The sequence below is a fragment of the Lemur catta genome, chromosome 14 (assembly GCF_020740605.2).
Source record: "Lemur catta isolate mLemCat1 chromosome 14, mLemCat1.pri, whole genome shotgun sequence".
Classification (NCBI taxonomy): Eukaryota; Metazoa; Chordata; class Mammalia; order Primates; family Lemuridae; genus Lemur; species Lemur catta.
In genome coordinates, this window is record NC_059141.1 from 28,863,481 (window position 1) to 28,877,540 (window position 14,060).

General features: G+C 42.5%; 1 protein-coding gene across 4 annotated transcripts in view; it reads left to right on the forward strand.

Annotated features, from left to right (window-relative positions):
• The window catches only part of MYOF (myoferlin), a 142,396-nt gene that overhangs the window by 32,013 nt on the left and 96,323 nt on the right, over positions 1-14,060 (forward strand). For all 4 annotated transcript variants that reach the window (XM_045567794.1, XM_045567796.1, XM_045567795.1 and 1 more), the window contains exons 4-5: positions 7,225-7,333; positions 10,441-10,528. In XM_045567794.1, the coding sequence (XP_045423750.1) occupies positions 7,225-7,333; positions 10,441-10,528 (197 nt within the window). The remainder of the gene's footprint in view (positions 1-7,224; positions 7,334-10,440; positions 10,529-14,060) is intronic.

A 14,060-nucleotide genomic window follows, 5' to 3' on the forward strand; every position in this document is an offset into this window, starting at 1 on the left:
AGAACCAGTGCGACACGTGACTTATCTACCAGCCTCCAACATATTTTTCCTTCCTTCATGAAGGAATTTCCAGTAAATCCTCCTCCAGTAATCATGTGGGCTGAGTCCCTGCTGCCTGGAAGAACAGCTAGCTCGGTATATGTGAACCCCCTTCTGAAGACTCAGCCAGCAAAGCCCTTAGTCACCACAGAGGCACGCTGCCATTAACATTTGCGCCAGTGCTATTGGGGAGAACATTTTCCATTTCTCTTTTCTAAACAAACTATACTCTGTCTATTTTTGGAAGAAAAAAACAGTTCAAGAAACTCTTAACCAACACTTGCATGACTAAGTTGGCTAGTTTACAATTACACTCTTTTATTCCCCCAAGCACATTTAATTTTCAAGTAGTGGCTCCCACCGTTTAGAATTATTAATAATAGTTCAGTGTCACAGAGAGACTCGATTCAAAACTGTGACATTCATGCACTGAAAGAAAAAGGAGCATGACTGGCTTTTTCTTCTTTTTAGAAGACATCTGCAGTTTATTAACTCCACAAGCCAATCTGGACAGTCTCAGGGCCTTGAATTGAGATTCTTTCACTATAAAGTTTCCTTTTGAGAACGTGGTCCGTCTGTTTTAGTGTTGGGTGGAGTCCACGGGGAGACTCTTATTTTTCCATGGAAATACAGGGCAAAGCTTCCTCATTACTCTTACACTATAGCATTTTAGCATATTTATGGCATTAGTAACGTGAAAGAGAAAAAGGGTTCTTGGTTTGGTGTCACCTCCTTTAAAGGAAATTGGCTTGTGGTCAGACAGATCTGTTCTTATCCCTGTGTAGGAAGCCAAGTCATCATTTCCCAGTTTTCCACAGTATTTTGTATCCAGGCAACGCCATAGAAAATGGGCAAGGCCAGGCGGGCCCCGGAAGTCACTGCAGAACCCAGACTTACACATGGGGGGTGTTTTCTTCAAGTCACCGTTTAAACTGCTAGAAATTTTAATTGTTTGCATTTTTCCTAAACTCAGCCTAGTTGTAAAAATATCTTTGGGATTAAAGTCTTTGCAGGCTTTCATCTAAACACAGTATCTTTACTTCAGAAAAAAAAAAAAAGCAAGTTTTCTTTTATGTGTCCCCTGCAGTGTCCCTCCCTCCACCCTGTCTCAAAGCATCAGAATTTTTTAAGAAAGCACATGTTAGGAAGTAGGGCTAAAAGTTTCTAAAAGATGGAATTGAGGATAGGCTTTATAATTGGCTTCTTTTATTTTACTCTGTTCCTGGTCAGTTTTCTCTCACTACCCTCTCATGGGGAAAAGAAACTAGCAGATACTGGCTGGGTCAGAATGGGGGTGGTAAAAATCATTCAAGGCCATAAGAGGTCTGCAGACGGGTGTTTTAGACAAGACTGTTCTCGCTAGTGAGCCACAAGCCCCACTATTCCCTATTGTGTTACACATCACAAATTGCATCCCACATTTCCATTATTGGCCTAACCTTTCCCCCTGACACTGTGAATTTAAGTTTGATCCGCAACATATAGACCAATACCCTTGAAGGCAGAAACCCTACCTGGCATTCTGGATTGTCTAACATGGACATGTTCTAGGAGATTTTCCCCCCTAAAAGAGAAAAAGGACTTTAAGAGAAGGGAAAAAAATATTTAACACGAGATGGTTTCCTAAATAGATATATATTGAAAGCATCACATATACAAGCCTAGTAGCAGACTTTTGGAACTGAAAAGGGTTTGAGAAAGTTTTTACTTCCATTCACTTGTTTATAAATAATGAAGTAGGCTCAGAGAGTTAGGTGCCTTAGCTAAGTCCTCAAAGAAAGTTGGGACACAGAGAATTAGGGATAGAGCAGGAGTTGTCCCCAACCTGGGGTGATTTTGCCCTCCACGGGACACCTGGCTGCTGCTGCTGGCATCTAGTGGGGAAAGGTCAGGAATGCTGCTCAACAGAATAGCCCACAGCAAAAAAAAAAAAAAAATTTTTAACTAGTCATTATCAAAGATGTATTCCATAAGATTATAAAATAGCTTCTGAGTTATAAGAGAGAGTAACGTCTGCCTAGAACTCTATACCAAGCTAAACTATCATTCCATAGTGAAGATAATAGAACTTTTTTCCCCAAAAATATTAATTAAGGGGGTGCAAGTGTTTTTGTTACAAGGATACTTTGTATAATGCTTAAGTCAGGGCTTTTGGTGTGCCTGTCACCAGAATAGTGTTCACTGTACCCAATGGGTAAGTTTTTATCCCACATCCCCTGTTCCACTCTCCCTTTTCTTAGTTTCTTATGTTCATTATACCACTTTGTGCCTGTGTGTACCCATCTATTAGCTTCCACTTATTAGTGAGAACATATGGTGTTTGGTTTTCCATTCTTTTTTTTTTTTTTTTTGGCTTTTCTTTTTTTTTTATTTCAGCATATTGTGGGGGTACAAATGTTTAGGCTACATATATTGCCTTTGCCCCGCCCGAGTCAGGCTTCAATGGCTTCACTGTCCATCCCCCAGACAGTGCGCACTGCACCCATTAGGTGTGAATATACCCATCCCTCCCCCCCACTGGAGATACCTCAAAGAGCTAAAAGTAGAACTACCATTTGATCCAGCAATCTCATTATTGGGCATCTACACAAAGGAAAAAAAGACATTCTATAAAAGAGATATCTGTGCTAGAATGTTTATAGCAGCACAATTCACAATTGCAAAGATGTGGGAACAACCCAAGTGGTTTTCCATTCTTAAGATACTTCACTTAGGATAATGGCATCCATGTTGCTGTAAATCACATTATTTCATTCTTTTTTATGGTTGAGTAGTACTCCATGGTGTGTGTGTGTGTGTGTGTGTGTGTGTGTGTGTGTGTATCACATTTTCTTTATCCATTCATGAATTGATGGGCAACTTAGGTTGATTCCACATCTTTGCAGTTGTGAATTGTGCTGTGATAAACATTCAAGTACAGGTGCCTTTTTTATAAAATGATGTTATTTCCTTTGGGTAGTTACCTAGTAGTGGGATTGCTGGATCAAATGGTTAAGTCCACATTTATTTCTTCGAGGAATCTCCATACTGTTTTTCATAGAGGTTATACTAATTTGTAGTCCCACCAACGATGTATAAGTGTTCCTTTTTGTCTGCATTTATGCCAGCATCTATTCTTTTTTGACTTTTTAATAGTGGCCATTCTGACAGGGGTAAGGTGATATCTCGTTATGGTTTTAATTTGTATTTCCCTGATGATTAGTGATGTTGAGCATTTTTTCATATGTTTGGTGGCCATTTGTCTTTTTCCCCCTTTTTGATGGAATCACTTGCTGTTTCTTGCTGATGTGTTCGAGTTCTTTGGAGGTTTTGGATATTAGTCCTTTGTCGGTCCTTTGTGAATATTTTCTCCCATTTTATAGGTTGTCTATTCACTCTGTTGATTATTTCTCTTATTGTGCAGAAGCTTTTTAATTTAATTATGTCCCATTTGTTTATTTTTGTTGTTGCTGTATTTGCCTTTGGGGTCTTAGTCATAAATTTTTTGCCTAGTCTGATGTCTAGAAGAATTTTTCCTATGTTTTCTTCTAGAATTTTTTTTTTTGGAAACAGAGTCTCACTCTGTTGCCCAGGCTAGAGTGCCGTGGCATCAGCCTAGTTCACAGCAACCTCAAACCCCCAGGCTCAAGCGATCCTACTGCCTCAGCCTCTCGAGTAGCTGGGATTACAGGCATGTGCCACCATGCCCGGCTAATTTTTTCTATACATATTTTTAGTTGTCCAGCTAATTTCTTTTTATTTTTAGTAGAGACGGAGTCTCACTCTTCCTCAGGTTGGTCTCGAACTCCTGACCTCAAGGAATCCTCCCGCCTCGGCCTCCCAGAGTGCTAGGATTACAGGTGTGAGCCACCGTGCCTGGCCTTCTTCTAGAATTTTAATAGTTTCATGCCTTACATTTAAGTCTTTAATCTATCTTGAATTAATTTTTGTATGTGATGAGAGACAGTGGTCCTGTTTCATTCATCTGCATGTGGCTATCCAGTTTTCACAGCTCCATTTATTAAATAGGGCTTCCTTTCCCCAGTGTATGTTGTTGTCTGCTTTGTCCAAGATCAGTTGGTTGTAGGTAGATGGTTTTATTTCCCTGTTCTGTATTCAGTTCCATTGGTCTATGTTTCTACTTTTATACCAGTACCATGCTGTTTAAATTACTGTAGCCTTGTAGCATAATTTTAAGTCAGGTAATGTGATACCTCCAGGTTTGTTCTTTTTACTTAAGATTCCTTTGCTATTCAGGCTCTTTGTTGATTCCAAATAAAGTTTAGGATTATTTTTTCTAAATCTGTGAAATATGACACCGGTATTTTGATGGGGATTGCATTGAATCTGTAAATCACTTTGGGCAATGTGGACATTTTAACAATGTTGATTCTACCAGTCCATCAGCATGGGCTGTTTTTCCATTTGTTGTGTCATCTGTGATTTCTTTCATCAGTGTTTTCTAGTTCTCCTTGTAGAAATCTTTCACCCCCTTGGTTAAGTGTATTCTTAGGTGTTTTATTTTCTTTGAAGATATTGTGAATGGTATCGAGTCCTTGACTGGACTCTCAGCTTGATTGTTATTAGCATATAGAAATGCTACTGATTTGTGTACTTTGATTTTATAATCTGAGACTTTGCTGAGTTTATTTATTTACCAATTCTAGGAGTCTCTTAGTGGAGTCTTTAGGGTTTTCTAGATACAAGATCATATATATCATCAGCAAACAGGGATAGTTTGAACTCCTCTTTCCTGATTTGGATGCCCTTTATTTCTTTCTCTTGCCTGAACAATAAAAAAATTAACAGTTTCAAAATGTCAGTAGTGCCAAGGTTGAGAAATGCTGGTCCAACCCTAGGCCAGCCCTCTTTCTATTTTGGTCTTGTCCCAAGATGCTGCACTGTTTGTTCTAAGACTTATTTACTGATGATAGAGATTCAGGTCATTTTGACTTTAGCAAAACCAGTTCAGTACATGTTCAAGTGCACATGGTTATTAATCATAGAGTTGGGATAGGAATCATGGAACTGGGAGGAATAAAGTCCAGTTTGTTTCCGCATTTCAAGGCAAATACCTCATTTAAACAATTAGTACCAGTCAGATGACTTTTAAACCTGTAGTTTTCACATTTTATTCTTATAAAAACTCAATTAGCCAATCCCATGACTTATTGCCCTGTTTTAAAAACATGGAAAGAAATCCTCAGGCTCATACTATGTGGCTGAGAAAGATGTAGAAGAGATGTTGGGGGCTTTCACCTTGTCTTGGAGGTTCCCCTGTTTTGTCTGGTGGAGAGGAAATAATGTATAGACTCCTGTCCTCAACATGTCATGGGAATAAAAATCTATTATACATGAGAAAAAAATACTCAAGGAAAAAAGCCTAAAAGATCATACTGAATGAACATACTCATCTAAAAAAAAGTCTGTAACGTCCCCATCAATTCTTTATTTCTACAAATATAAAATGTATTTTTATTTTTTAATTTCTATAAAAGATAATTTATTATTTAAAGAAAAAATAATAACATAAATTGTGGGGTTTTTAACATGTAGAAGTTAAAGGTGTGGCAATAATAGAGAAAAAAAAATGCAGGAGAAATTTCCCACCAATTCTCAGCCTTGACTGGGAGATCTAATTTCTGTATTGACCTAAAAGGGCTGAAAAAGTTCACTCTTGTTTCTCTGGAGGCAAAATTTTTCCTTTGCATTGCCAACTACAGACTCTGCTTGTAATGTTAGAAGAAATGAGAAGCCATCACAGTCGTTGAGTGTCTGTGTGGTGTGCTGTATAAGAAAGTGCACTCTTCCAAGAAACCATGTGCAAAAGGTTTATATCATTGGGTAAATGGGTGAAACAGGGTGCTATAGCAATTTCCTGGTCTAGTGCAATGTAATACTACATCTATTCACAGAAAGTGAAGTTACTTATTAATATTGCCGAGTCACCGGATATATGTGACTGGGTTGCAGACCCCAGCTCTGCAATCTAATTCCGTTTCTGAGGACTAAGTGGGGGAGGAGAATACGGATACAGTATGTATCTCTCACTTCAAAAATGATGTACCCTCGTAGCCACCTGGCATCCCTGGAGCACCTCTGGGAATCAACTTGTACCTCCTGATTTTTGAAAGAAAACTGTATTATATTTTAAAACAAAATGAATTATTTCTGTACAAAGTGAATTTTCCTGATTACTATTTTGCCCCAAAGCCCAGAGTTATATAAAAATGCTCACCCTGGATTTTTTGAGATAAGGAATCTCTATTATCAGTTTAAGTACTTAGCTTTCTATTTTTATGGTGATTATTTTCTGTCCTATCCTATCTGCCAGCTATTAGTATAAGTTCCTGCAAATGTAGGAGAGATATAAGTAACATTTAAAAATTCTTACTGTTTCTCTTTTCCTATTTCAGCGTCCATACTGAGAGCACACCCCTGGGCTGTCATTCTCAATATATGAAGATGTTTTTATTCTTTCCTTCATTCAGGAATTATCTGTTAAGAACCTACTATTTTCTGGCACTAGGTTAGGGGAGTGAACAAAGGAGGCAGCAATCTCTGCCTCTGGGGAGCATCACGTGTGAGCAGGGACACAGGGTACTTCTGTACCAATATGCTATGTGCATTAAGAGATGGATGGTCAAGTTGATAGAGGCTGAATACAACACTGCAGGGTCTGGAAGGAGAGAAAAGTAAACACACTGAAGTTTTGAATGCTGCACCGGAGTACATGGGGTCCCAAGTTAGCCCCATCAGCAAACCAGCAACCTATTTACACTTCTAGGAGGTCTACTCAGGGGGACACTTTTACAGTGAGCAAAGATTTACGGGCCCTTTTACATTTCCATTATAGATGATTGCCTTCCTCTCTTACTGAATTTTGTCCTACTTTTCTCTCTGCCTGGATTCTGGGGGGCTGTATTCAGTCTTTACCTCTCTGGGTACAGATTCATCTGTCTCATGTTGAAATTTCATAGGCACCAGAGATTGGCTCCTGAGTGACACCTTGTTATGGAGAAGGGAGGGCAGACTGGTCATGTGTATTGACAAAATACTCTGCAAAGCTGAGGACAAAATGGCGCACCTCTCCTTATGAGATGACTTTAGTGAGAACAGATGGATAGGTAGGGAACTGCGAGGCCCTGACTCAGTGGAGCTTGCCTCCTACTTAGGCTGCTATATGCTTTTTTTGTTCCCCTGCAGGTTAATTGGCGCCGCGACCGTAGCCCTGAAGGACCTGACCGGTGACCAGAGCAGATCACTACCATACAAACTGATCTCCCTGCTAAACGAAAGGGGGCAAGACACCGGGGTGAGCCTTTTCCCTCTTGTCGAATGGCTTAGTAGTGAGATGCTTAAGCAAAATTTCATTAAGAAAAAAGTATGCATTGATAATTAGCTGATTACACAAAAAGCAAAAATCTTGTTTTGAGATAAGTGGGTCTATTTGCAAATGATGTGGGCCTTATTTTATACTTGCAATCACAGAACCAGAATGTTAGATAAATTTGATTTTCTTTGACAGAATTCTGTAGTGTTAGTGAGACCGCTCTGGGTATAGCTCTGTGCTTATCCTTGTGGGTGTTAACGTGTGCGGCTATTCTAGCTCTGTGTTTCAGACATTCTTGGAAACATTCTATAGAAGGTAGTTCATTAATATTCCCTTGGAATATCGAGATGATAGTATCATTATTTTTATTATTGCATTGGTAGCTGGATGTTTTCTGATCACAGCTTCCCTAAATAAGTACATACTCATATTATCTGATGTGACACCAGAATTCTTTCTCAAGTGTGTGTGCTTAAAAAAAAAAAATGACTCAAGTGTCACAGGTCCCAGATTTCACATGATTACTGAGAAGCGCTAATAAAGCTTCCATGTTTGGCCCCTAACCTCTAACCCCTTTATTTTCCAATCAACTTATTTTGCTTGGAAGCCTGGGCAAAGGGAGAAAATTTTACACTGAAAGAGAATATCCTATGGACAAGAATACAGGCTAGGCTGCTCAATGCCCATATGAGATGATGTCAACTTCGCTAGTCTAGTCTCCAAAACCTATAGGCTTCTATGAATCAGCATTCTAATATAAAACATAAATTCAAAACACTGGCTGAAACACCTCTCTACCCAAATCTGGCTGAGAGAAATGATGCTCAGGAAAGATGGTAAAAGTCAGTGATTTCTCTGCCTGCTTTGTTTGCTTTCCATTTTCTTTATTTAGAATTTAGTTTCTTGAGGAGCGGTCAGTGGATCTGAAGTTGCCACTTTTTTTTTTTTTTTTTTTGGAGACAGCGTCACTCTGTCGCCCTGGGTAGAGTGTAGTGGCGTCATAGCTTACTGTAGCCTCCAATTCCTGGACTCGAGTGATCCTCCTGCCTCAGCCTCCCAAGTAGCTAGGGCTGCAGGTGTGCACCACCATACCTGGCTTATTTTTCAATTTTTTTTGTAGAGACAAGGTCTCACTCTTGCTCAGGCTGGTCTCAAACTCCTGAGCTCAAGCAATCTTCCCGCCTTGGCCTCCCAGAGCATGAGGATTACAGGCATGAGCCACCACACCCAGCCTGAAGTTGACACATTTAAGTGAGCTGTTTGTGCTACTGAAATAAGAATGGAGATGCCTATGTATTACTTTTCCCTCAATCCCACCGAGAGACTTCAGCCCATATTACATTTAAGGAATGTCAGTCGGTTTATTGTCCTGTGCTATTTCTTCTTTTTTTTCTCTTTCTCTCTCTTTCCTCCTTTAAGCACAGAAGAAAGCATGTGCAGAACCTAGAGTGGCAGGACTGATGCGATGCAATGGAGTAGGGAAGTCAAAGGGCCTCAGGCCCTGCCCCTGGGATTCCCCTCATCCTGGGGGTCCCTGGAGCACCTCTGGGAATCACAAGGTTACTAGGACACAGCATGAAAACCACGGAGCCAGGGGATGAGCCATCTGTGTGCTCTTCTAGGTTTTAAAAGTTTGATTCTTAGGTTAAGTTTAGCACCTGAGCCCTCAGTGCTCCTGATCTTCCGCACAGGGAGCCATAGGTGCTGCTCACGTGGTTCCTTCTGTGCCATGAACCTGTGGGTGAGGGCATATTTCTTATCCTGTTCCTGGTCTCCCAGATCAGTACTTCTAAGTTGGCAACAGTGTGTGCTGATCCGTGAGGCCATATTCATTGATGAGCAGACAAGTGGGAAAAATAAGGGCAATTCAGTGTGTGTGTGTGTGTGTGTGTGTGTGTGTGAATGTGTGTGTGAGAATGTGTGTGTGAACTTATCAGATGTAGCAATAATGGCCAATGAAAGTATAAGGATGCCCATTTAAATGTGAATTTCAGATAAACAATGAATTTTTTTTAGTGTGTGTATCCTACATATTATGTCCTATATTTTATATGGTCACTTGGGTGTGTGTGTGTGTGTCTGTGTGTGTGTGTGTGTGTGTGTGTGTGTGTGTGTGTGTGTGTGATCCTTATTTACAAAAGACTCTCTTTATTCTGAGGTTCATTTTTCATTTTTGGTATTAAAATACCTTTCTTTTATGAAATGATTGTGAGAGTAGATGATAGTTGCAGGCCTGTGTTTGGCAAAATACATAGCATACTGTTAACAACCTTATGTTGATTTTCTCTAGCAAATTTTTGGAAATTGTGTAGGTCCATGAAATATGAAAGTGTTGTGTAAGAAATTCTGCCCTAAAATACTGCCCCAGGTGAGAAATTTATCTCAGAATTTTTAAGTAGAAGTAACTTTATCTCCTGTAGGGAACTGGGATGTTTCCTCCTTTCTGAGAGTAAAAGCTGCATAACATTTTCAGTTTCCCTTTTTGCTTTGGCCCTTAGGCACTTTGGGATCACAGTTTATGCAGGAAGAACGAATAACTTTGTGCTTTGCCTATTTGTTTCCTCTTTAATCAGACTTAATTCCTCCTTTTTAATCTTCTTTTGTGAATCCCAATTCTATGCACATTTTTGGTAGTCACTTAAAATTCTTTTTTAGAGAGAAGCATGAAACTAAATCTCAGCAATTAATAATAAAACAAATCAATGAGCAAACAAATAAATTAATCATTTAAAATGAGCCTCTGTAATTGCAACTGGGCGGCAGGAGGCCATCTCCAGTTTAGGATGGAGTTACAAGTTTGCACTTGCTTGTTACAAGTTCACACACTTGCTTGTCACAACTTTACTCCAGTCTGTGAGGTTGGCCTTTGGCAACCTGTGACAGGTAGCTCCTGTCCCGCTCCACCTGGCACACGTGTGGGAAGGTAGGAACAGTCCAGCTGTGCCAGCTTTCCCCCTTTCCTTCTCACTTTCCTGTTCCCTCGCTGGCCCCTTCCGAGATTTTGGCTCTTGTTGGATGGGTCTGCAGTGAGTCTGCAACATGCTGATGCCCTGCCCTGATTCCATCTGCTGTGAATTCTTTCTACCCAGGCCACCATTGACTTGGTGATCGGCTATGATCCGCCTTCAGCTCCACATCCGAATGACCCGACTGGGACCGGCGTGCCAGGCATGGGAGGTAAGCTGACCCTCTGAAGGTCCACCCCACCCCTTGGGGAATTTGCTAAAGACACACAGGAGCGTGTCCAGATAGAGCCTGTCATGTGATCACACAGTCGTCGCTCCCTGCCCACCGAGGCTGGGGCACTGCAAGGCAGGTGGAGCTGCCTAATTGGAACATTGCCATTGTTTATGAAATGCCCTGCAAGGTAGGGGGAACGGTGAGACAGCCCTTTACTGAGCATTCTCACAGTGAGCCCGACAAGCACACACAGGCCCTGGAAGAATGTCCTACGTATGGCTTTGCTGCAGGTTTGTAGCTTCCACCCCATACAATGTCCCCAGGCTGTTTGGCTCAAGGAGCAGCCCCTCTGCTCCCCTGTACGTGTCTCCTCACCTCCCAAAGTTGCGACCACCAGTCTCATGGTCAGTGCTCTTGGAATGGAGTCTCTCTCTCCCTTGGCCCTGACCCCCGCCCACCCCCAGACAGCCCATTGGTCCTTTAACCAATTGCTTCCCTTCAGCATAACCCACCCCATACTCTGACATGCGTTACCTGTCGTTCAGGGCCATCAGGTGCCACTCTGGATGGGTTGGGGCTGCAGGCTCAGGGGAAGGCTTTAGGCCTGAGGTGGAGGGAGGGTCTGCGAGACAATCAGCCCTTTCACTCGGCTGAGTGTGACCTCCTCTTAGTGTTTTCCCAGGTGGCATGATGCCAAAAGTGTCTCTGTCCCTTCCTCTGCCCTGGGACGCATTACCAAAGGCACCTTCTGTTCCCCCAGCCTTGGCATGTGCCCCAGGAAGGGAGGGACCTCTCATCCTGCCACCCTCACCTGCTGCCTTGACATCCTTCCCCTGGGGGGAAGCCCTGGCATTTGTCCTTGAGGTGGCTCCTCAGGGCCTGTCTTCTCTTGGTTCTCAGCTCAGCTGTCTGGCCACCCGAGAGTCTACTCCACACCCACAGCGACGCCTTCCCTTCCTGCCTCTGCCCATTCCTGCCTGACTTCATGTCTTAGCCCGATTCCAGCCCCTGCCCCTACTTATCCACCCAATATTAATGTTTTGGCCCATTCTTTGACGAAGTAGTTGTGAGTTTCCAGAGTGGGTTAGCTGGCCTTCTCTTGGTGACAGTTAGGACTGACAGCTCCCCAGCATATCAGCAGCATGCTCTGCATGTCACCCTCTTCCTAAAGGCACTGTGACCATACTCTTTGGTCTTGGACACTCAGCCCCTCAAGAACCCTGCTGTGGCTTAAGAACACGCACAGCTCCCTTTGCTTACACAGCAGTGATGGGAACGAAAACACACAGTGCTGAATAGCACACCTGCAGGTGCTAAGCCGAGTGGTCCAACCCATTTCCATCCCGCCTCCTCTGCTGACGATGTCACCAGCATTTGTGTCTGCTGGGGAGGGGCGCTGGGTACTTTCTGACCTGCATCAGGCCTTGCTGGTGGGCTGTCTGCAGTGGCCCCTGAAAACTGGGAAGATCAGGGCATCTTCCCTCACACTGATATTTTTCCTAAGCCAGACCCTGTTTATTAGTTTCCTAGGGCTGTTATAATAAAGAACCACAAACGGGGTGGCTTAAATAACAGAAATTTCTTCTCTCACAATTCTGGAGGCTGGAAGTCTGAAATCCAGGTGTCAGCAGGGCTGGTTCCTGCTGGGGTCTCTGGGGAAGAATCTGGCCCCATGCCTCTCTCCCAGCTCCTGGTGGGCTCCAGCATTCCTCGTAGACGGACCATTCTAGTCTCTGCCCGTCATCACATGGAGTTCTCGCTGTGTGTCTTTGCTTTTGTTTTTGTTTTCTCTCGGATATAGATCCTAAGTATGTCTGTTTTTACGTGGTGTTCTCCTCTCTGTGAGTCTGTGTCCAAATTTCTCACTTCTTATAAGGACAACAGTCGTGGGATTAGGGCCACTCTAATCCAGTATGACCTCATCTTAACTTGGTTATATCTATAAAGACCTTATTTCTAAATAAGATCACATTGTAGGATTCTGGTGAGCATGAATTTAGGGGAGACAGTATCCAACCCAGTACACTGCAGATAGAAGGCAATTTCATTAAGCTTATTCCATTCTAAGAGCCAAAATGTAAAATGGATTCCTTTGCGTTACTCTTTTGGCCAGGCCTTTAGGAAAAAAGTAATGCTATGGTTCATTCAAGTAAAAGTCATAAACTTACAGAGGTTGGTGCCACACCGCTTATTATATTTATGGAGTAAAATATAATTGGTTGCTGGATTTCTTGAGGGCCATTGCTAGATGCTGCAGTACCAGGGTGATGAGTGTCAAGAAACAGCCCCTGCCCTCCAGGAACTTTCAGTCCAGGTTGGTGACAGGAGTTTTTTTGTCCTGAAAGTCAACATTACAGATAAAAGCAACGGCTTTGGAGTTAGCCTGGCCTAGGTTGGGTTTTGTGTCAATTGTTTTTTTTTTTTTTTTGAAACAGTGTCTTGCTCTGTTGCCCAGGCTAGAGTGCTATGGCATCAGCCTAGCTCACAGCAACCTCAAACTCCTGGGCTCAAGTGATCCTACTGCCTCAGCCTCCTGAGTAGCTGGGACTACAGGCATGCGCCACCATGCCCGGCTAATTTTTTCTGTATATTTTTAGCTGTCCAGATAATTTCTTTCTATTTTTAGTAGAGACAGGGTCTCGCTCTTGCTCAGGCTGGTCTCGAACTCCTGACCTCAATCGATCCTCCCACCTCGGCCTCCCAGAGTGCTAGGGTTACAGGCGTGAGCCACTGTGCCCCGCCAATGTGTCGATTGTTAATTATCCATAGGACCTTGGGTAAGTCCCCTAAACCTCTCTGAATCTCAGCTTTCCTTACTGGACAGTGGGAATAATACCAGCACTTATATCAGAAGGTTGTTGTAAGGATTAAATGGGATATTGCCCATGATGTGTTTAGCCCAGTTCCGGGCATACAGCAATATCTACATTAATGGTAGCTATTGTTACTATTGTTGCTATTATTACAAAAACAATTCCTGATGGCTTGTAATTATAGCTCAGTTGGGTGGCACACTGTGTATGATATTCAAATAGTTTCCTCTGAAAAGAACTTTTAGAAACAAATGGCCTGGTTTGGCTCAGAGTCAGGTTGAGATGATCAGATGCTTTCTGATCATCTTTTTAAATATCTTTTTTTTAAAAAAAAAATTTATACCAGTGAACCGGAAAGTTTTAAAGAACAAGCAATTTATCAAGCTATTTGAATGTGGGGGGAGACTGAGATGGACCCATATGGGTCCAAACCCAGAAACCTAAGTGCCAAAAATACGTGATCTCTCTGCAGCAAATTTCTGCTTCCTTAGAAATGAGAAAAGCACCAACTCTTGAATTTTTAAGCCCTCTGGGGAGAAAATCCTTGCCACCTAAGCGTCCTCACCAAGGGCTCCTTCCCCTCGCCTCTTGGCTTAAGCCTCTGCGGCACTGATGCTCCCAGCAGCCCTGTGCACGGAAGGAGCCCACCCCCCCCAGGAGGCTGCCTCCCAGCAGGCTCTGCGGCAGGCGGCTGGCCACGTGCAGCCCGGGTCTCC